General features: G+C 54.9%; 2 protein-coding genes across 2 annotated transcripts; both read left to right on the forward strand.

Annotated features, from left to right (window-relative positions):
• The first annotated feature begins 132 nt into the window (after positions 1-132).
• On the forward strand, positions 133-8,502 carry BIRC5 (baculoviral IAP repeat containing 5). The gene is made up of 4 exons (XM_059996976.2): positions 133-267; positions 525-634; positions 2,797-2,914; positions 5,986-8,502. The coding sequence occupies exons 1-4, from the start codon at positions 157-159 to the stop codon at positions 6,073-6,075; spliced, it is 429 nt and encodes a 142-aa protein (XP_059852959.1). The 5' UTR covers positions 133-156; the 3' UTR covers positions 6,076-8,502.
• Positions 8,503-10,593: 2,091 nt separating this feature from the next.
• On the forward strand, positions 10,594-18,827 carry TMEM235 (transmembrane protein 235). The gene is given in 11 exon segments (XM_059997904.1): positions 10,594-10,650; positions 12,455-12,597; positions 12,804-12,928; positions 12,931-12,996; positions 12,999-13,028; positions 14,481-14,498; positions 14,501-14,560; positions 15,167-15,302; positions 17,639-17,846; positions 17,849-17,939; positions 18,709-18,827. Coding segments are annotated over 11 exon segments (1,053 nt in total).
• The last annotated feature ends 780 nt before the right edge of the window (positions 18,828-19,607 follow it).

The following is a 19,607-nucleotide window of genomic DNA, read 5'->3' on the forward strand; positions in this document are numbered from 1 at the left end:
GCAGAGACATGTGGCGGGAGGACTACAACTCCCAGCGTACCCCGCGCCGCCCAGCTTCCCATTTCCCAGAAGGCCGCGGGCGGCGCGTTCCCGACATGCCCCGCGGCGGCCGACAACCGCCGGATTTGAATCGCGGCACCGCTCGGCGGCGGCGGGATGGATACCCCGTCGTTGCCCCCGGCCTGGCAGCTCTACCTCAAGGACCATCGTGTCTCCACATTTAAGAACTGGCCCTTCTTGGAGGGCTGCGCCTGCACCCCGGAGCGAGTGAGTCCGCGCGGCCTCCCGGAGCCCCCAGGCCCGCCCCGCCCCCAGAGCCCCGCCCCAGGCCTTGAGACGACCCCTCCCGCGGGCCCCGGCCCCTCTGTGGGCCCCCGGGGCGACCCCTCCCGCGCGCTCTGGTCCCTCTGTGGGTTCCCGGGCCCCTGGGGCGACCGCTTCTGCGGGCTCTAGCCCCTCTGTGGCCTCCCGGATCTCGGGGGAACCCCTCCACTCTGGGGCCTGAGCCGAGCTCTGCTTTGCAGATGGCCGCGGCCGGCTTCATCCACTGTCCAACTGAGAACGAGCCCGACTTGGCTCAGTGTTTCTTCTGCTTCAAGGAGTTGGAAGGCTGGGAGCCAGATGACGACCCTATGTAAGTCCCTCAGGCCAGCCTCGCTGGGCTTCCGGGGTTCCCCAGTTACTTCAGGACCGTTTGGGGTTTTTTTGTTTTGTTTTCTTACATCTTTATTGGAGTATAATTGCTTTACAATGGTGTGTTAGTTTCTGCTTTATAACAAAGTGAATCAGTTATACATATACATATGTTCCCATATCTCTTCCCTCTTGCGTCTCCCTTCCTCCCACCCTCCCTATCCCACCCCTCCAGGCGGTCACAAAGCACCGAGCTGATCTCCCTGTGCTATGCGGCTGCTTCCCACTAGCTATCTACCTTACGTTTGGTACCGTATATATGTCCATAGGACCGTTTGTTTTGAGTTGGGCTCCCCCCAAAACATCTGAATTTCGAAGTATTATTGAAGGACCTGCGGCTTTCCAGCCTCGTTTGTGCCCTAAATAGCTGCTGTAAAGGATGAGTCTCTGCTGGCACCTTGGTGATGCTTTCAACCTAATCAAATCTGATTTGGCCGAATGTCCTCCTGGGTGGAGTGTTGAAGAAAGGCTCATTCTTGTAGGTGCTTGATACTTTTCCGGGTAGACAGAATACTGGAGCAGATCCTGTTGTGACCTAGGGATGTCCAGGTGCCTTTCTTGTTTCAGAGGTTTTAAATCTGAAGCTTTTTTTTAAATAAATTTATTTGTTTTTGGCTGCGTTGGGTCTTCGTTGCTGCACGCGGGCTTTCTCTAGTTTCGTCAAGCGGTGGCTACTCTGTTGCGGTGAGGGCTTCTCATTGCGGTGGCTTCTCTTGTTGCAGAGCACGGGCTTTAGGCGCACGGGCTTCTGTAGTTGTGGCACACGGGCTCAGTAGTTGTGGCATGCGGGCTCAGTAGTTGTGGCACGTGGGCCTCAGTAGTTGTGGCACGTGGGCCTCAGTAGTTGTGGCTCACGGGCTCTAGCACGCAGGCTCAGTAGTTGTGCGACACGGGCTTAGTTGTTCCGCGGTATGTGGGATCTTCCGGGACCAGGGCTCAAATCCATGTCCTCTGCACTGGCAGGCGGATTCTTAACCACTGCGCCACCAGGGAATCCCTGAAGCTTTATTGAACTATAATTCATACAGCACAAAAACCACCCCTTAAAATAGTACACTCAGTTTTGGTTTAGATTTCGTTCTTTAGGGCATCTAGTTTTTTTTTTATTGTGTGCATATATTCATACAGACAACAATATTCCCGTAATGTAATGCCACATTTTCCCCGCACCGTTTTTTCTCCTGTCAGAATCAATTGCTTCCACGGCTTGAACTTTTTTTCCCCCGTAGAGAATCACTGGAGTTGTTTCTCTTCTTGGCAAGAAGAGTGTTGCTGTTTTCCCTAATGTGTTTGCTCTCATGACCCAGTATTGACTGGGATGATATGGTGATCATACCAGGTATCACTGGGGAAATACTGGTTGTATTCTTGGGAGTGAATTTCCAAGTGCTATAATATTTTCAGATTATAGTTACTATTGGCTGTCCTTTTGGAATTTGCGTGGCTGAGTGTTCCTTCCAGCCTGTTCTGGTTTTTGTTTTGGTTTTTTTTTGCCATGCCGCGCGGCTTGCGGGATCTTAGTTCCCCAACCAGGGGTTGAACCTGGGCCCTCAGCAGTGAAAGTGTGGAGTCCTAACCACTGGAGCACCAGGGAACTCCCCAGACTGTTCTCGTTATAGTGCTATCCGCTAGCAGGGATAATTCCGAATGCACAGAATGATGGTATGAAGCAGAGGAATTCACTGGAGAAACTGGGTCAGTGGTGCCCTTTTTCCAAACCAACAGATTATGTAATAATTCGAGTGAAATGAGACAACTGCAAATGGTTCCTGGAGGATTTTAAGGGCTTTGACATGTGATACCTTTGGATTTATACTCTAACACTTTTCCTACTAATTGCTAAAGGACTCCAGGTAGACTACATCAGCCACAGGATATGGGTGGGGCTGGGGGGAGTCCACAGAGCAAGAAGGTGCTGAGACAAGTTGTGTGGGAATGTGGGTCCTGCCCCTGGTTCTGTCCACTTCAGACTTCACACTCTGCTCCTGAAGCAGAGCAGTGTGTGTCTGTGAGGTGGGGAGGGGGCTGGTGGTAACAAACTGTTGCCTTTCTCCCTTTACCTGAATTTTCTCTGTTGACGTGCTCATGTGTTGCTTTTTCTAGAGAAGAACATAAAAAGCATTCATCTGGTTGTGCTTTCCTTTCTGTCAAGAAGCAGTTTGAAGAATTAACCCTCAGCGAATTTTTAAAACTGGATAAAGAAAGAGCCAAGAACAAAATTGTATGTATTACTGGGAATAAGAAGCAAGCACAAATCCTGTTCGGCATCTTTAGTGCTAAACTCCCTAGCCCGCCACAAGCACCGCATAGACGCCTTTCCTCAGTAAGCACTTTCTGAGCCCCTCTGATGTGTGTGCGTGTGGATATAAAAGGGTAGAAACGCATCTGTCCTGGAGTGTGGCCTTGGGGTTGTGCAGAGAGAAAAACGGATCCCCTGAGTAGAGGTGTCCTCAGTGTGCGGTTACCTCTGGTGGTGGGACATGTGATGGCTAGGCTGGCATTTCTGCCTTTAGTGACAACTGAGATGGTAGGTCATTTATACGGGGTGTGTTCATGTGTTAGCAGTGGTGGAAACAGAGGGTTTGGGGACACAGAGTAGACAGCATATTGGGAAAGGGGCATTATGTGTGTTGGGAGAAAGAAGCACCAGTCCTACTGGGCCTTGAAGGGATTTCTGCAGGCGAACTTAGGCTCTTGCACTGGGTTATTGGAAGAGTGAAACAGTGAGTCCACAAAGAGGCAGCTCCCAAGCAGCCCGGGCTGTAGAGAATTAAGGTTGCCAGAGAAAACCAGGACTCCCAGTTAAGTCTGAATTTCAGGTACACAAGGAGTAATTTTTTTAGTATATCTCACATTTTGTATGGCTGTTTACTAAAAAATTACTCGTTTATATGATGTTCAAATTTAACTGAGCAGGCTCTATCTTTATGTGCTAAATCTGGCAGCTCTACAGAGAGTAACTATTCAGGTATTTAATCTATTTTTAGCAAAGCCCTGGGCAGGGAGTCCAGATGTACCGGTTGTCTCTGCCACTCACAGACTTTGTGAGTTTAGGCCAGTCTTGGTCGTAGTTTCCTTGCTGTAAAATGGAGGATAGACTTCTGTGGTTTCTCAGGTCCTTTTCAGCTTGAAAATCGTATTCCTTTTTAGAGATCAATAGAAATAATTCTGTGTAATATGGTACCTTTTAAATGCTAAGGACAAAATTGAAAATTTTTTCAGGAAGTGAGAAGAAATCAGTGGTCAGTAAAGCGGTGTATTCGATGGAGGTCTTGGGAACTGCAGTGCTGGAATTGGGAAGGGGGCTAGGGAGGGCCTTCGAGATTAGGGGTCAGCTCACTTTCTGTGAAGTGCCGCAGATGGTAAGTGTGTAGCCTTCCTGGGCCACAGAGTTTCTGTTAGAGATTATTCTTTCTTTGTTTTTTTCCACAAGTGTTTAAAAATGTAAAAAGCATTCTTAGCCATTGGGTTAAGAACGGGCCATGGGCTGGATGGATGTGTCCCACAGGGCGTAGTTTGCCACTCCTGTTCTAGGTAAAAGACGAGCTTTGTGTACTTCAGGAACAGTTGTGAGAAAGCTGTGAGAAGTCCCCCAGATCATTTTAAAATGTATATATTTGGGGGAAATTCCCTGACAGTCCAGTGGTTAGGACTCCGTGCTTTCACTGCCGAGGGCACAGGTTCGATCCCGGGTCGGGGAACTAAGATCCTGCAAGCCATGCGGCGCAGCCGGAAAAAAGAAAGAAAAGGAGATCAAAGAAAATTTAGAATTCAGTCCTTCAGTGGCACTAGCAGCATTTTATCTGCTCATTAGCGACATGTGGCCAGTGACTACTGGACGGTGCAGACAATTGAACATTTTCATCATTGCAAAAAATTCTGTTGGACAGGGCTGCTCTAGAGTGACACCCAATTTTGAGGTTTGTTGCAAATAATTTATCACTGATATAAAAATTCAGGTCCCCTTGTGTCCCTAGGCACATTTGCATGTGAATGGATGTGGACAGTAAGGTTTGGGGTCAGAGTGCAGGGAATGGGCATAACCAGAGGCCTGTCTGCTTCCTGCTAGAGCTCCTGGATGGCCCCTCTAGGGTACATCGCTCCTGGAGGTGGGATGGCGTGCGGACCTCGACTGTACCGTGGGGTGGAAATAAGTTGGGAGCTGAACTTTTAAACCATTTATTAAGTCAGTTATGGGATTGCAGCACACAGCTGTAAGGCAAACGTTTATCCAGGTGAGATAATTATGCGTTGCAGTTTACAAATACTGAAAACGAGGAACAAGTGTTGTTTGTCGTGATGCTGTGAATTTCTGAGACCCTGCATTTAATTGAGATGCTGCTGGTCAGTTTGACAGGACCACTGGTCAGGCAGCCACCTGGGCCTGACGCTGGGCACGTGTGCGGCTGAGGTAGAGCCGGGGCTCAGGGTCTGACCCTGGAGTGCACCACGTGCTCTCTGCTCCTGCTCCTGCATCGCTGCCACCTCCTTTTGAAAAGAAGTTACCTCTGTTGTTTTTCTTATTAGAAAACATTTAACCCAATAAAAATCTATTGTTTGTTTTTTAATGTGGCAGAGAAATCAGGAGAGTGAAAATTAGGGAGGAGGTTTCTGGATTTGTTGATGTGATTGTCAATTTGTCCTCCTGGAGAGAGCACTTAGCAGAATGAAAGGTCGGAAGCCAGATTTAGAGAGCTGCTGCAGGTGGAAGGTTTCTCTGTTTGAGGAGCACGCTGATGCTTGACGGCGTCTGTTTAAGTGAACAAGAAGAGGGCTCCGGACTTTCTGTGGGAGCTTCAGAAGCAATGTAGGGTAGTGGGGAAGAGCAGGGCTCTGCCACAGACTAGCTGGTACCCCTGAGCTGGCTGCTGCTGTGCCCCTCGGTGTCCTCATCTGTGTAATGGGGATAAAGGTGGCACCTACCTCATGGGGACATGGAGCAGTGAGTGAGTTAGGGTGTGTGGAGCAGGTAGAATGGTGCTTGGTACAAGCAAAGCGGTCCATCAGTGTTTTCTGTTATAATTATTGTGGGACAGCTCAAATTAGAGCTAGTTGAGGGGAATTCCCCAGCGGTTCAGTGGTCAGGACTCGGCGCTTTCACTGTTGGGGCCTCGGTTTGATCCCTGATCGGAGAACTGAGATCCCACAAGCTGAGCGGCATGGCCGATAAAAAAGAGAGAGAGAGAGAGAGAGGCAGATGAGGTGAATGAGGACATTTACCCCATATAGCTGGGCATCTCTATTCGAGCATGCCTAGAGCTTCAGTTTCATGTGTCTATTCTTTATTTCCAGGCAAAGGAAACCAACAATAAACAGAAAGAATTTGAAGAAACTGCAAAGAAAGTCCGCTGTGCCATTGAGCAGCTAGCTGCCTCGGAGTGACGCCATCCCCACCGTCACTGTCCCACAGGGACACAGACACATCCTTTCCAAGGCACAGCCCTCAGCATTACCAGCTTTCCTCTGGGGCCTCTTAACTGTGCCTTAGGAAAGGAGAACATCAACACTTTGAAATTAGAATATTTACCTGTATTTTTGGGTTTTTCCTTGAAGGCGGTGCCAGGGGCTATTTCTGTTGTACAGCTGGTGCTAAGTACAGTGACGGATTCTCTTTTTTCTCTTTGGTAGTTTTTGCTTTATTGATTCCTGGACTTAGGGTGAGGGGAGAAGTTTGTCCACGTGGGTAGAGCCCTTTTACAGTGACCTGTCTGGGCTTCACACTGACGACTGGCTGTCCAGCTGAGATGCGATGTGTGAATGTGATCATTGGTCCATTGTGACTGGACAAACAGGATTAAGAATGCCATTTTAAATTTCATTTGCGTAATAATCTCCATTTATTGTGTGCACTTCTCATGTTCCAGGTGCTCTGTATTATCTCACGTTGACGGCTGCAGGTCCTGTGACTATACCTTTTTACCGCATCAGGTCTGTGGTGTCTCAGTAGCTCCCTTCCTCCCAGGTGGATTGTACAAACCCATCCCTGCCACGCCTCTGAAGGTGCCCTGTGTGTGAGGTGTTCCTCGCCATCCCATCTTGTGATTTGCAGGTTTACAAGGGGGAGCTATGGGATTAGACCCTAGACTCTGCCTCTGGACTTGATCTGTGTAAGAGCCCTTTCCATGACTGTAGCGTGAGCGGCTGGGGGGTGGAGGGGATGCAGAAGGACTGATGTCTTGAGAGTAGAGCTGCCCTCTTGCTTTTGAGGTCAGCTGAAGATACTTCTTCACCTCCAGTGGCACATGGAAAGTTTGCAACATTTCTCTATAGTGGACGAGGAGAAGGTTGTCCTTTGTGCCAGACAAGGAACTTTCCAGAAGCCTGGCTCACTGCTTCTTCCTCTTTAGTTAGCAGGGCACACAGAGGGGCTTCTTCCTGGGAAGTTTTGCTCTGGACCAGCTGTCATCCATGGACACAGCAGGCAGGGGTGGGACGAAAAATCCAAGGAAGGAGTTCCTGTTCTTAATATTTCTAATACTCTTCGAATAGCTGCTTCCCATTAATGATGTGGCTTAGGCAGCTGGTAATTCCACTGTCTTTCTAATGTGAATCTTCCTAAAGGAATAAATTAATTTAAAAAGTGGATTGGAAAACCTCTTTGGGGGAAACTTCTTAAAAACATAGATGAGTCGTTTATGTTGTTTGCAGTCTTGCAAGATCACAAATTCAGTGATATTTGAGTTTCAGCACCAGCACGGACTGAGCAGAGAGTTGGAGCAGTTGTAAAAAAGGCATGTGGGACACCCACTCCGGGCCCTGACTGTGCCCTCTAACGGTGTGCTTGCCTTGTGGGCTTGGGACTGGCGCCTGTTGAATTGGAGCTGCAGTTTCCTCACCAGTGATGTGGGGATCCTAGAACCTTGTTGCCTCAGCTGGCTTTTTTTATTGTAGCAACATGGTTTTCATTTGAGGAGGAGAGGAATTGAGACAAAGCCCTCGGCCCCTCTGCACAACATTCTGCAATGTTGTTTTCTTTTGTTTGTTTGTTTGAATTATTATTTCACAGAACAGGACAAACTACAATTAAAAGTAAGCACAAAGCCTTTCTTAGTCACTGGGGGCACCAATGTGAATTTTAGATGGATTTGGAGACAAAGTAAAGCAGCAGGAAATATCTAGCAGCAACTGTCATTTACGAAATTGCTGCACAGTTAGCCGCCCTGGTGAGGTGGAGGGCGCACACTGGCTGCTGCTCCCCGGAACAGTACAGTGGCCTGAATCCCTTCTAAATGACTTGGCTCAGAGCTGTGGAGACTTGGTGGGCTGCTGCAGGCGATCTGTCAGCCCTGAATGGCTGTGTCTCCATTGCTCCACATCTGTGCCACATTCTCCACATCACCACCTCCGCACGGGTACCCTGCTCTCCTCCCCGAGGCCGGCTCACGCAGGGCTGAGGCCTGATGTTAAGATGATAGATTTGATTTCATCCTCCTTCACAGAGTTAAGCTGCAGGGTGGATTGTCACTGTCCTACTGGAAACCTCTGGGGGTCATCTTGGTAGTTGCCAAGAATAAAAACTATTTCATTTCAAACACTGCAGACCCTACTGGGCTTTTAAAATATTGTTGGCTTTTGGTGGTGGTCCCTTCTTAGCCTGCCAACTGATCCTTCCCGCCCCAGCGGTTGCAGGGGAGGGATGAGTCCTCGCAGAGAGACAGAGCCAGCCTTGGGCTCCTCTGCAAGAGCCACTTGAACCCAGAACCATTTGTTTGTGTCATCTGGACTCATTCCGTGTATAAACCGGCTATGAAAAATGCACCTCAAACTTAGGTATTTCTGCCACATCTCAGAGAGTAAAATGAATTTTTCCCTCCAAGTTTGGAGAATATTGCAGAGGTTTTTGTTATGGGGAAAAAAGCACTCCCGCCTTTATATTCATCTCAGCTGCTTATTTTTGATATTTGTGCCAATCTGTAAATGGATACTTCACTTTAATAACTGGTCCTTCCAAACTGGCTTTGTAGAGAAGCGGAGAAAATGTTTTTGCGCTCAGTTTCCTTTGCACAGTGGGTATTGCTGCAGTTCTCGGCTTTGTCGGGCTGTGCTGTGGAGCAAGGCAAAGCTGGGGCCGACCCCTCAGACCATCTTACACGTTTCCTCTTCTAGAAACTTTTGTTCTAAAAACCATATTTATTGCTGGACCTTAATGGCCGCCAGCGTTGGGAAGTTTCCTAGACATCTATTAATGAAGTCTAAGACCCTTGCTAAGGGCAACAGCCTCAACCTTCTCTCGAATATGTGTCTGCCTCTCAGGTTCTCCAGGTCGGAGGGAGTCTGGAAGGGTTGTAACTGGTGGTTAATGGTGTCAGGTGTGACATGGTCAGAGCCTGCGGACAGCCTGGGGAATGGGGATCTTCCATTCTCAGCGCTGGGAAAGATGGAGCGCCAGCCAGCCAGCCAGCCATTGCCTGCAGGTTGGCACTCCCTTGGGATGCTGACCATTCTTTGCAGGTTGTACTCACTTAAAAAGAAATAACAATTGCCAGTAAAGTCTAATGTGATCTTACCCGCATTTTTTAAATGCAGAAATGGAGATTCGTAAAGAGGTGAAATAGCTTGTCCAAGATCATACAACTGTAAGCATTCAGGTTGGAATTTGAATCCAGGCTGTCTATCCCCAAAGCTGGGCCCTCACTGTCTAATGACAGTGCCCAGCCTTGAGGGGGTGCAGCGGGGGATGGCTTTTGGCAACAGCCTGACCCCAGGGGGCTAGTGCTGTAAACCGTCCCCATTCCGTTTTTCAGACAGCTTTGTCACAAAGGCCCTCATGTAAACTGACACCTGCCTGCTGAGCTTCCATGGATCCTCGCTGTACAAGTTTTAACTTTTTATTTTGAACTAAGGTTCACAGGAAGTCGTAAAGCTAGAACAGGATTTCTGTGTACTCTTCGCCCAACCTCTCCTGTCATAACTACAGTACAGCGTCTGGAGTCGCTTCCAGCATCTAAGCCCTAAGCTGAGAGGAGGTCTCAGCCTCCTCTCCTCGCTGGTCTACAGCCCAGCGAGCTCTGAGCCAGGCTTACCATCGCCGGGGAGTTCCTGTCTCGCCCTGGGTGAATCCAGCTCTTGAAGCAAAGAGCCAACTGAGCTGTAGGTTTTCTCTCCACTGGCCCAGCTACAGCATTTGAGCCGGATTTCAGCTGGCTGGGACCAAACTGGGGCCTAGGTTTCTGTGGCAGTTTTCCACCTGATCTCCAAGGTGGTGACGTTTGTCCATCTGTTCGCTCAGACACTTGAGCACCTGTTGTTCGCCAGGTGCTATGTCCAGGGCTTGAAGCCTCCTGCAGTGAGCTCACGTGTTCCTTGTTCTCTGAATGGTGGGAGGGTACAGGCCACCTAGTAGCCATATGAGTGTGTCCGTGGGAGCACCAAGATGACAAGGAACTCTCAGAGCATCCTGCCTATCAGGAACGAGGAGGAGGCTGCCAGATGGATGAGGAAGGGAAAGATGTGCCGGGCAGAGGGGACGGGAGGGTCCATTCTGGGGACAGCAGGTGCATTCTGTGATGAGGGGGAGGGGTGGCTTGCTCCCGTTTCCCTCTTAGCAAAGCCTGTCAAGGCGGCCACGATGAGCCCTTCATAGGCCTGTGAGTCCTGGGGGATGAGTGCGACCAGCCATGCGGCTGCCGCCCTGCACATCAGTGCTTCCCACCTGTGACCCCAATCATTTGAGAACCCTTTAGAAGGGTTGGTTTTGACCAGAAGAGTCTACCAGGATGAATTCGCTTCATAATGCACCCTGAGTGAAGGAGCTGACCTGTTGGGAAGGGTGATTTAGGAAAGTTCATTTTCTGTTGGAGGATGTTTGCCAAATGTGGTGAGATTAGTTGTAGTATAGCTGGTGCTGAGCTGCTCTCACAGTAATTTCGCCAGTGGTTTCAGCTGTTTCCCAGTCCTGCGATGGAGGCCATTTATGGCGTCGTCGGCCTGGAGCAGGAAGCCTGTCACTGGACTCAGGCATCCTGTTCTTTCAGCTTCTGTGAGTTAGTTCAGTGTAAGTTTAAAGGAAAGAGGCTTGGCTGCAGCCCTGTTTTGTCACATGTAATTGGGATTTCTTCTATCAAAGATGACGCCTGCCCCTGATTTTGGTGGTAGTGGTCTGATGCTGACTTTGAAGAGGTCCCGACAGCCTGGTGACAGGCTTGGTGCTCACAAGTTCTGGATTGCAAATTGATGAAAGGAGGATGAATAATGAGAAATAATGGGTCATTCTAAGCGGTACCTTTTCACTGGGCTACGGTATAATTTGGATCCATCTCAAGAGAAGTAGATTGGCGGAATTCATCCAAGTGGCCTCTCAAGGACCAGTACCCACTGTCTGGGGACAATGCAGTCAGTGGCTCTGACTTACACATCTAGGGTTTAAAACCCTGCACCAGGGCTTTAAAGCAGTAGGGAGTAGACTGCTCACCTGGCCATCTACACTGCAGCATGAGCAGGATACATGTCTGTTCCTCTACAGAGACGTGGGGCTCTGGAGGCACAGTGGCCTCAAACAGCACTTGTCGCTGGCCCTGACAGCTGAATCCTGCTCTGTTTAAGTTTTATGGGGTGCAAAGGAGACCCTTTCAAACAAGCTCAGGCGGAGAGGCAGGGGCACTGGGAGGAAGCGTGTGGAGCGTGCAGCCACAGGGTTCCTCTAGTTCTCCCTGAACACAGTCACGATCGTAGCTTAAACACACACAGAAGCAGTGTCCATCTCTGTCATATTGTGAGGTGTGTGTTAGGGTCATTACCTGCTTTTCCAGCTCCACCCCACTCTCCCCTCCTCCCCACTCCCAACACCACCTGCCGCCCTGCCTTTGTAGATGGCTGCTACTCCCTGAGCACCTGCTTTTCTCTGTCTGCCTCCTGGATTCTTTCACGTTCCAGGCCCACTACCCCCTGAGAGAGGAGGGCCCCTGGCTGGCACCCAGCTTCCGGAGCAGGGGCTAGGGGAGGGCTGTCAGGAAAGAGGGTACTGAGACCGCCACAGCTAGGGTCACTCCCACCCCAACCCCGCCGCGTGCCTCTGGGTGTGGCGTGAGGACGACGCGTGGCCTGCATGATACTACACTGTTCCATGCCTCTCTGTCTGAATGGAAGTATGGTTTCAGTAAGTTTGCTAGCACCGCTTTCACTTCCTGATTATATTCCTCAAACCTAGAAGAGCCTGGTAGAGAAAAGGGGGCTGAGAAAACCAAGCACTTGGAAATGAGAGCCCTGGGATGACCCTAAGTCGAGAAGCTGCTCGTCTGAGAAGTTTCACCCTCAGTGAGGCCTCTGACCCCCGTCTCTGCCCTGCATCAGGGGAGGGGGACAGCAACGCACAGTCCAGGGACCTGGAGAGGAGGCCCTCCCGTCTCCCAAGATTGAACCCCAGAGAGCCTCACTGTGACGGCCCCAGCCTGTCCGTCCCACACATGTCACAGGCCTGCTTCTGGTGGGGGCCCCTCTGCCTGCCACCCCACTAGCACCTGACACCTGTCCTAGGAGAAGCTTCGTTTATGTTTGTGCGTGAGTGACCGACAGGCAGAGGCTGGCCTTGCCTCACTCGGCATTTGTAATTGGAGCTAAAAGGAAGCAAGACTCCTTCCTTCTGTAGCCCCTCACCAGCCCACCCAGTTCACCAGATCCCTGTGGTGCTTGGTCCTGGGGACTGATGAAGACCAGGACGCAGGGGCAACCAGCAGCCGAGTGCCCCAGTGTGTGCGCGGGGTGGTGGCGGGCTGCGTGCTGAGCCCCCGCGCGGGCCATTTCAGGCCCCACCCTCCCTCCTCAGCCTGGCCATCTGGCGCTGAAGAACCGGAGGGTCAGAGAAATTAAGAAATTTGCCCAGGGACCCGCAGCCAGCTCGCTGGGGATGCTGGCATTTGAACACAGCTCAGGGGCGAGCTGGGCGGGCTATCACTCGATCACCAACAGGTGGGAGTTCCCGACGAACTGGAGGGGCACTGCACCCAGAAGAGCCCCGGGAGTGCCCGCCTGCCGCTCGGCTCCCCACTCCCCGCTCCCCGCGCCCCCTCCCCGGCCCTGCTCACCAAGTGCCCCCCAGCCCTTCTCCCTGGCCCTACTCCCCCAGGTTCCAGAACGCCCTCTCCCCCCACTTGCGGCTCTCTCCACCCCCTAAGTGCCAGCTTCCTGTGCTCCCCCTCACCCTCTGGCTCCCTCTTCTCCCCCATACCCGGCTCCGCTCCGGTCCCTGCACCCTCGACCCGCAAGGCCCAGCTGGGTGCACTGCTCAGCTTTGCACTGCTGGTGCCGCCGTGGCCAGCGACCGGTACCTCCTGCAGGTGGCGGACGCAGGCAACCACAGCGGCCACCCTCCCACTCGCGGCTCTGGCGCATCTGCGAAGGTACCGGCTGCCCCTCCCCCGTGTGACCCCTTCCCCTGAGACCCAGGGGCCACACCCCCTCCTCCCAGAGCAGCTCTGAGAGGCTGCCTCATCCCCTGCCTGTCTGCCCACAAGGGGGTCTCTCGGGCACCCCTTTCCCCCAACCGTCTTGGTGACAGTCTGGCCGGAGGAGGAAGGGACTCTGGCTCAGGGCCTAGCCAAGGGTGGGAAATGAAAAGGGGGGCACTGGGTGGCGCCATAAGGACCCAAGAGCCTTCCAGAGCAGGAGCCCTTGGCGGTCCCCTGGCCTCGCCCTTGGGGGCCTGTCTTGCGTTAGAAGTGATGACAGGACACTGCTGGGTGATCTGGGACCTTGTCCCTCAACCTCCAAGCTCTGATCTGTCAGATGGGGAGAGAATGATGCCTCTCTGGATGCAGGGCTCGGGGTGGGAGGAATTAGGGAGGGGAGACACGGGCAGGCCCAGCACCCAGGGGTGCTCAGCTGCTGTTCTTGTCACTTGTCTGCAGGGGCCCTGGGGTTGAGCTGGGAGCCAGTGTGCAGGAGGGAGGCCCAGTGTGGGGAGCTGGGGCCCTGGCAAGGCCAGGGTTCCTCATCCCAGTGACTGGGAGTTGTTTCTTTATTACCGTCCAGGGCTCGGTCTGGTCACCCCATTAGCACCGGTCCCTGTGAGGCACAGCCAGGGCTGTGGCGCAGGGCCCCTGTTCCCATACCCCCAATGGCCTGACACATAGGCGGAAAACCAGAGCACCGCGTGGCTTCAGACCCGGGCAGGGGCGGGGAGGGCTTGCTTCGGCGAGGGGTGGGGAGAGGCAGCGGGCTTCCACACGCACCCCAGCTGCGGGCCTCGCCAAGCTGGGGCCAGCCTGGGGGCCTTCCACTGCACAGGACGTGCACAGGGTGGCAGGGATGTGCGTGAGCATGAGTAAACGAGTGTGCACGTGTATGTGAGCAAGGTCCGTTTGTGCGTGTGTGTGACACAGTGCCTCCTCGGAGCTGCCGGGGAGGAAGGACAGTGCAGTTTATTCAGCCACCCCACAGGCAGCCCAAGGCTCCAAGGCTCTCCCGACTTGCATGTGTGTGCACGCACGTGTGCCCGTGTGTGCCCGTGTGTGCGAGAGTCGGAGAGCCCCTTTCTTGTGCAGGCAAAGCCTGGCTTCCACGTGTGAGCCGGCCCAAGGGAGGCCTGAGGGCAGCCTCTCTGCAGTGTTTGAAACTTTTCGACAGGCATCCACGTAGGTCTTATTTGTACATTAAATAAACAAAAGGTCTTGAGCCGTCCAAACCCGTTTGGGGCCTCAACTCCAAGTGGCAGGAGAGAACCTGATGGGGCCCTGTGGCCACCTCTCGGGGCCCTCGGCTCTGGTCGGGGGTGAGACCCTGCAGGCCACCTATCTCTGAGAAGTACAGGGTGGGTCCAGCCCACCAGGTTTTGCGTTCTTTCTGCTTTTTAGGGCAGAACAGCTGCATCCCCCGATTGACCCCTTTGCCACTGAGAGCCTGGACGCCTCCACCTTGGCGCAGCACCTCATGTGTGCGTGCTGGTGTGGCAAGCATTTCCCCATCCTTCCTTAATCTCCAGGCAAGGCTCAGAACCCCCTCATCCTAGGCCCACAGAGCTGCTTCCAGCTGGACCCTTTGTTGCCCAGAGGACACTGCCATATGTATCTGAAAAACCCCATGACTGGCCTCAGCCCCCACGCTCTGCTATTGGCTTGTGACCACAGGCGCCCGACCCCCAGCCTGTCCTGCCCTCCCTATGCCCCTTCTTGACTCTCCTTTATGTTTCCAAATGGGTCTACCCGGTGGGCATCTCCCACCTGGTGAGTTGGGGGCACGTCTCTGCTGCCCCAGAGAAGCCTGGGAGGTTGGGGAGGGCACTGGGAAGCCTCCCTCACCCTGGGCCTCAGGAAGGCTGTGCCAGGACAAGGGGTGGCCCCTGGGACGGTCAGGTGGTTACCGTGGAGACATCAGAGGGAATCGGATGGCCCAGCTCCTCCTCTGGCCAAGGCCAAGACAGTCCCGAGCGTCCTACGAAGGAGGACCTCCAGGCAGACAAGGCTCTGAAGTACTCAGCTGGGCTTTCCTTGGGGGGCCGGTCCGGGTCCCCTCCTGCTCCCTGAACCCCCTCTCCCGGCAGCGCTGCGCTGAGCCCTCGTGGTGGTCCTGCCCCCGAGCCTCGTCCTTGTCGTGTGCGGTCGGATCCGTGGCCTCCTCGGCTCCCCGGCCCAGAGCTTCCCCTGGCTGCTCTTCATGGGCTGCCGCTTCTTGTTGGGGGGAGGGTGAGTCTGGGGGCTGTGAGGGCCGCAGCTCCTAGCAGTGGGGTGCTTCCTCTCCTGCTGCCCCATCCCCTGCGCCCCCAACCCCGCTGCTCTGAGCCTGGGGGCCCACCCTGGCCGTTGAGCTGCAGCAGGCAGGGACGCCCTGGGTGGCTCTGGGGCCTCTGTAGGGGCAGAGATTCTGATCGTGAACCCAGAGCCAGGGACGGGGCTGGGGAGCCCCAGGGTTGAGCTTCCAGGCGCAGGAGGAACGAGGATCTCTGAGGGGTCCCAGGAACTGCCCCACTGGACCTGCACTGGGGTGGCGGACCAACCCGCACCTGTTCCCTGTCCTTCCCAGATCACCCTGGTGAGGGGGCAATGCAGGCAGGGGGGTTGGCATCTGCCAGACAGGGTGAGACGGGACCTTGGAGTCCTTGGCAGTGACCCCAAGCCAGGCCCAGACTGCAGCTAGTAACAGTGCATGAGCTGGCGTACGTCTAGCCCGCAGGCTCTGGGCCGAGCCCTCCCTCAGGGACACAGCGTTGCAGGCACTCGGGTCGCATCTTCTGCTGAGATGTCCGAGGATTCCCCGAGCTCAGTAGGAAGCTCGTCCTGGAGTCCTCTTCACTGCCTTTCTGTGCTGTCTGCCCCAGCCAGCCAGCCACCCGCTGTCCCCAGCTGCCCACGGCTGGCTGACCGTGGGTTGGAGGCTCCTCAGGGTCAGTCCTCAGTGACCCCTTCCATCCAGGGCCAGCCCTGAGCCGAGTCTGGTGTCCTGGGCCAGCTCCACTGTCAGGGCTGTGGCACGAGGACCAGAACACACCGGCCTGGGGCTCCCTCCTGGGCAGGCCTGCGTCCTCCCCAGGGGCTGCTGGGCCCTTTGGGAGGCCTTGGTCAGGAGGGAGTAGGTGCCAGTTGCCAGGGGGACCAGCAGCCTGGGTGTTTGGTCTTTGGTGTAGAGAATGAGAGCAATTTGTATTGAATTGGTATTGTGCTTGGAACCAAGGCACTGGCCAGTGGGTGGAGGGAGGGTCTGCAGGCAGCTGCTAGGCGGCGCTCCGCTGGCTCCGAGGGCGGGCCGGCAGTGGGCCTGGTTCCAAGAACACCCTGTCTGCTCCACTGCTCAGAGGCCAGACTGGCTGCACCTCTGCTTTCCTTGCATGGCGGGTACCCGGTGGAAATGGATCATCTGACATCACCGTCAGGAGCCTGCACAGGTGGCCCGGGTGAGGCCAGTGCTGGCAGATGCACCAGCTCTGGGGGCTCTGAGACAGGAATGTCACACCAAGGGGACCTGTGTGAGGCTAGATCACCCCAACCCTCCCCATCACCATCATCACTGCAAGAAAAGGGAGGGACACGGAGAGCTCCAGCATGACACTGGCTGGGTCCTGAGCTAGGGGGTTGGGGACAGACAGGGCCTGGGGTGATGAGTTCCACAGCCATCACCCCAGGCTCTGTCCCTTCTCTGGATCCCAGTGAGATCCAGACCTGGCCCCGAAGGTCAGATCTGGTCAGCCTCTTGCTGTGGCTGGGCAGTGTCCCGAGGGAGCACTGTACATTCCCTACAGCGGGCACCGAGGGCAGGCCCTGACGTCAACCTGCAGCTGTGGGACAGGGGCTGACTCTCTGGGCTGGTCCCTCTGAGCCTGGGTGGACAGGCAGGTGCCCAGTGCCCAGCTCGTTGCTTGCCCCTGGCCCTCCAGGGTCACCAGGCACTATGTGCAAAGCCAGTCTTCTTCCTTTGACTGTGCAGAGATGCAGGGTCGGAGGAGGTGGGCATCCTCGTCTGGTGAAGGACAGGGGTTATAACAGGAGTTATAAGAGGGGGCTGAAACTCAGACCTGGGGAGGGGAGAGGGCCTCTGGAAAGAGGTACACTGAGCTAGGGCCAGGAGGGGAGGCTGGGGCCCAGTAAAGTGGGGAGGGGGAGCTGTGAGGAACAGGGGACGGAAGTGCAGGTCAGGGGCCTGGCTCAGGATGTCTGATCAGAGCTCCAGAGCTCCCCCCACCCTTCCCGGCTGCCAGTACAGGTCACTGGCCATGTACGTGTGTGTGTGTGTGTGTGTGTGTGTTGAGAACTGCAGGGGGTATGGGAGGGTGCTGTATATGTGGAAGCAGTTATGTGAGTAGGGACCATGTATTGGGGGTGTAGGCTGTGCTGTTTGCAAGGCGGTTTTGTGGAGTGAGGCCCTGAAGTTTGAGGACTGAATTGGAGCCTCCGTTTTCCCCAAAGGCCAGTGGCAGAAGCTTCCGAGGCTGTGTCTGTGCACCCACCTTGGCCAGGGGCCCAGGCAGGGCAGGCGCCCCCAGCAGGCAGACGCGCTGAGTGGTCACTGCACCGCCTCCCCCAGGCGCCCTGACCCTGGCAGGGGTCAGCACCTACATCAGCTACTCACACCTGGCCTTTGCTGACACGGCCCGCCGGGACGGCCCCCGACATGTGCAGGACATCTGCATCAGCTTTGGCTGGTCTGTGGCCCTGGCCTGGGGCTCCTGCCCCTCAGAGGCACCCAGCGGCATCCTCCTGGTCACAGAGGCTCGAGCCCTCAGCCTGAGCCGGCAGCCGGGCGCCCCCCACTCTGTGGGCATCTGAGTCCCAGGCAGGCAGGTCATGGCAGAGGGGCTCGGTTTCCCTGTGCATCTCCTGAGAGTGGGTGGTCAGAGCCCGGCCCTGAGAGGCCCCGGGAAGGAGGCTGGGAGCTCAGTTCTGAAGGCCTGGCTGGAGTCCTGGCTGGGAGGGGTGGCCTTGGGGTGAGCAGAGGGCTGAGAGCAGAGCTGAGAATCCAGACTTCTCTGGCTTGATGTCTGGGGGGCTCCTCTGCTCTGTTGTTTTCTTTAGGGCCTAAGTGGTGTAGCCTCCTCTTAGAGGTGAGAACGTTGAGTCCCAGAAAGAAGCAGCAGCGAAGGGCTGAGGGCCGGCTTGTGGTGGTCGCGTGAGGGTGCTGCAGGCTCCTGGGTGGTCAGCGGGCCTCCTGGCCTCTTGAGGCCATGGCCTGCGCTCGCCGCTCCCTATCAGTCCTGGTGTGCCACAGCTGCCCCCATTCCTAGGTACCTGAGTCAGGCGGAAAAGCTACCCCAGTCCTCAGGAGGGGGCAGTTCGAGAGAGAAGCAGGCAGACACCCCCTGTGCCAGGCGCCATGCTGAGCGCTGCCCGCTCGTCCACTCTGCTCGTCCAGTCTCCCAGTCACCCTTCACAGCAGTTACCATTCACCCATTTTACGGAAGGAAGACTTAGGCCCAGATCACCCCAGAGCAGATGGCAGAGCCCGTGCCCACGCAGGCCTCTATTCTGTCCTCTCCCCGCCCCTCCCCAGGGCAGGCGTTGCTGGGGAGGGGACTGAGGACTGGGGGGACCCCTCGGATGTGCAGGTGCAGGGGGAGCTGAGGGGGCTGGACATGCCTTTGTTCCCCGTTTTCAGGCCTTTGTCCCCGTCCTGGTGCCGCTGCTCCTTCTGAGAGGCCGGCGCTCCAGGACCCGATCCTGGTCTGCAGCTCCCTGGGGAATGTCTGTGATTGCCAGGGCCGTGTGGGCCCCTGAACAAGCAGGTGTGCAAGTCCTATGGGGCGGGGGAGCCATGCCAGGGTGGAGAGGGAGGGGCTTCTCAGCCAGGAGGGGCGGGGGCCACCCAGGGTGGCAGAGGCCAGAGCCTGGAGTTCTGACTGCAGGCTCCTTGAATGGAGGCGCACCCAGGCCTGGTGCTCCTCTGAGGCCAGACAGACAGGAAGGTGGTCGGCCCGCCCACGCCGGTCATCATGGTCTAGGGAGGCTGAGGCTCCTCTCCTCCCATGCTGGGCAGTACCTGAAGCCCTCCTTGGCCTTTGTTTCAGGTTCAGGGCCCTCCTGAGTCTGGGGTGTGTGCTGGGGCGTCCATGGCGGCCTCTCTTGTGCCTCGGTCTTCCCCACACCCCCCCCCCCCGTCTCCCTTTATTGCTTGGGAAGTTACAGGAAGCTCTGGGGGCATCAAGGGAGTCCCACTGAGGGACAAAGAGCTTGGGGGTTAAGTGGGGGCCTCCCTTCCTACTGGTGTTTTAAGCATTTAACATTGTGCCAATTTGTCCTTAAAGAAATCAGCTCGTTCTGTGTGCAGTTAAACCTTTACTCTCTTAAAACTTTTTAGAATAGACAATACATGCCCATGGCTTACAAACAGTGCAGGGAAACCCTGTTACCAGCTGTGTGTGTGTGTGTGTGTGTGTGTGTGTGTGTGTGTGTGTGTGTCCATCCAGAGACATCCTATGTGTCTGTCTGTCTATCCATCCAGAGAGAGACATCCTGTGTGTGGTCTGTGTGTCCGTCCATCCAGAGTCGTCTTCGGCA

Source organism: Delphinus delphis, chromosome 19 (genome assembly GCF_949987515.2).
Source record: "Delphinus delphis chromosome 19, mDelDel1.2, whole genome shotgun sequence".
Taxonomy (NCBI): Eukaryota; Metazoa; Chordata; class Mammalia; order Artiodactyla; family Delphinidae; genus Delphinus; species Delphinus delphis.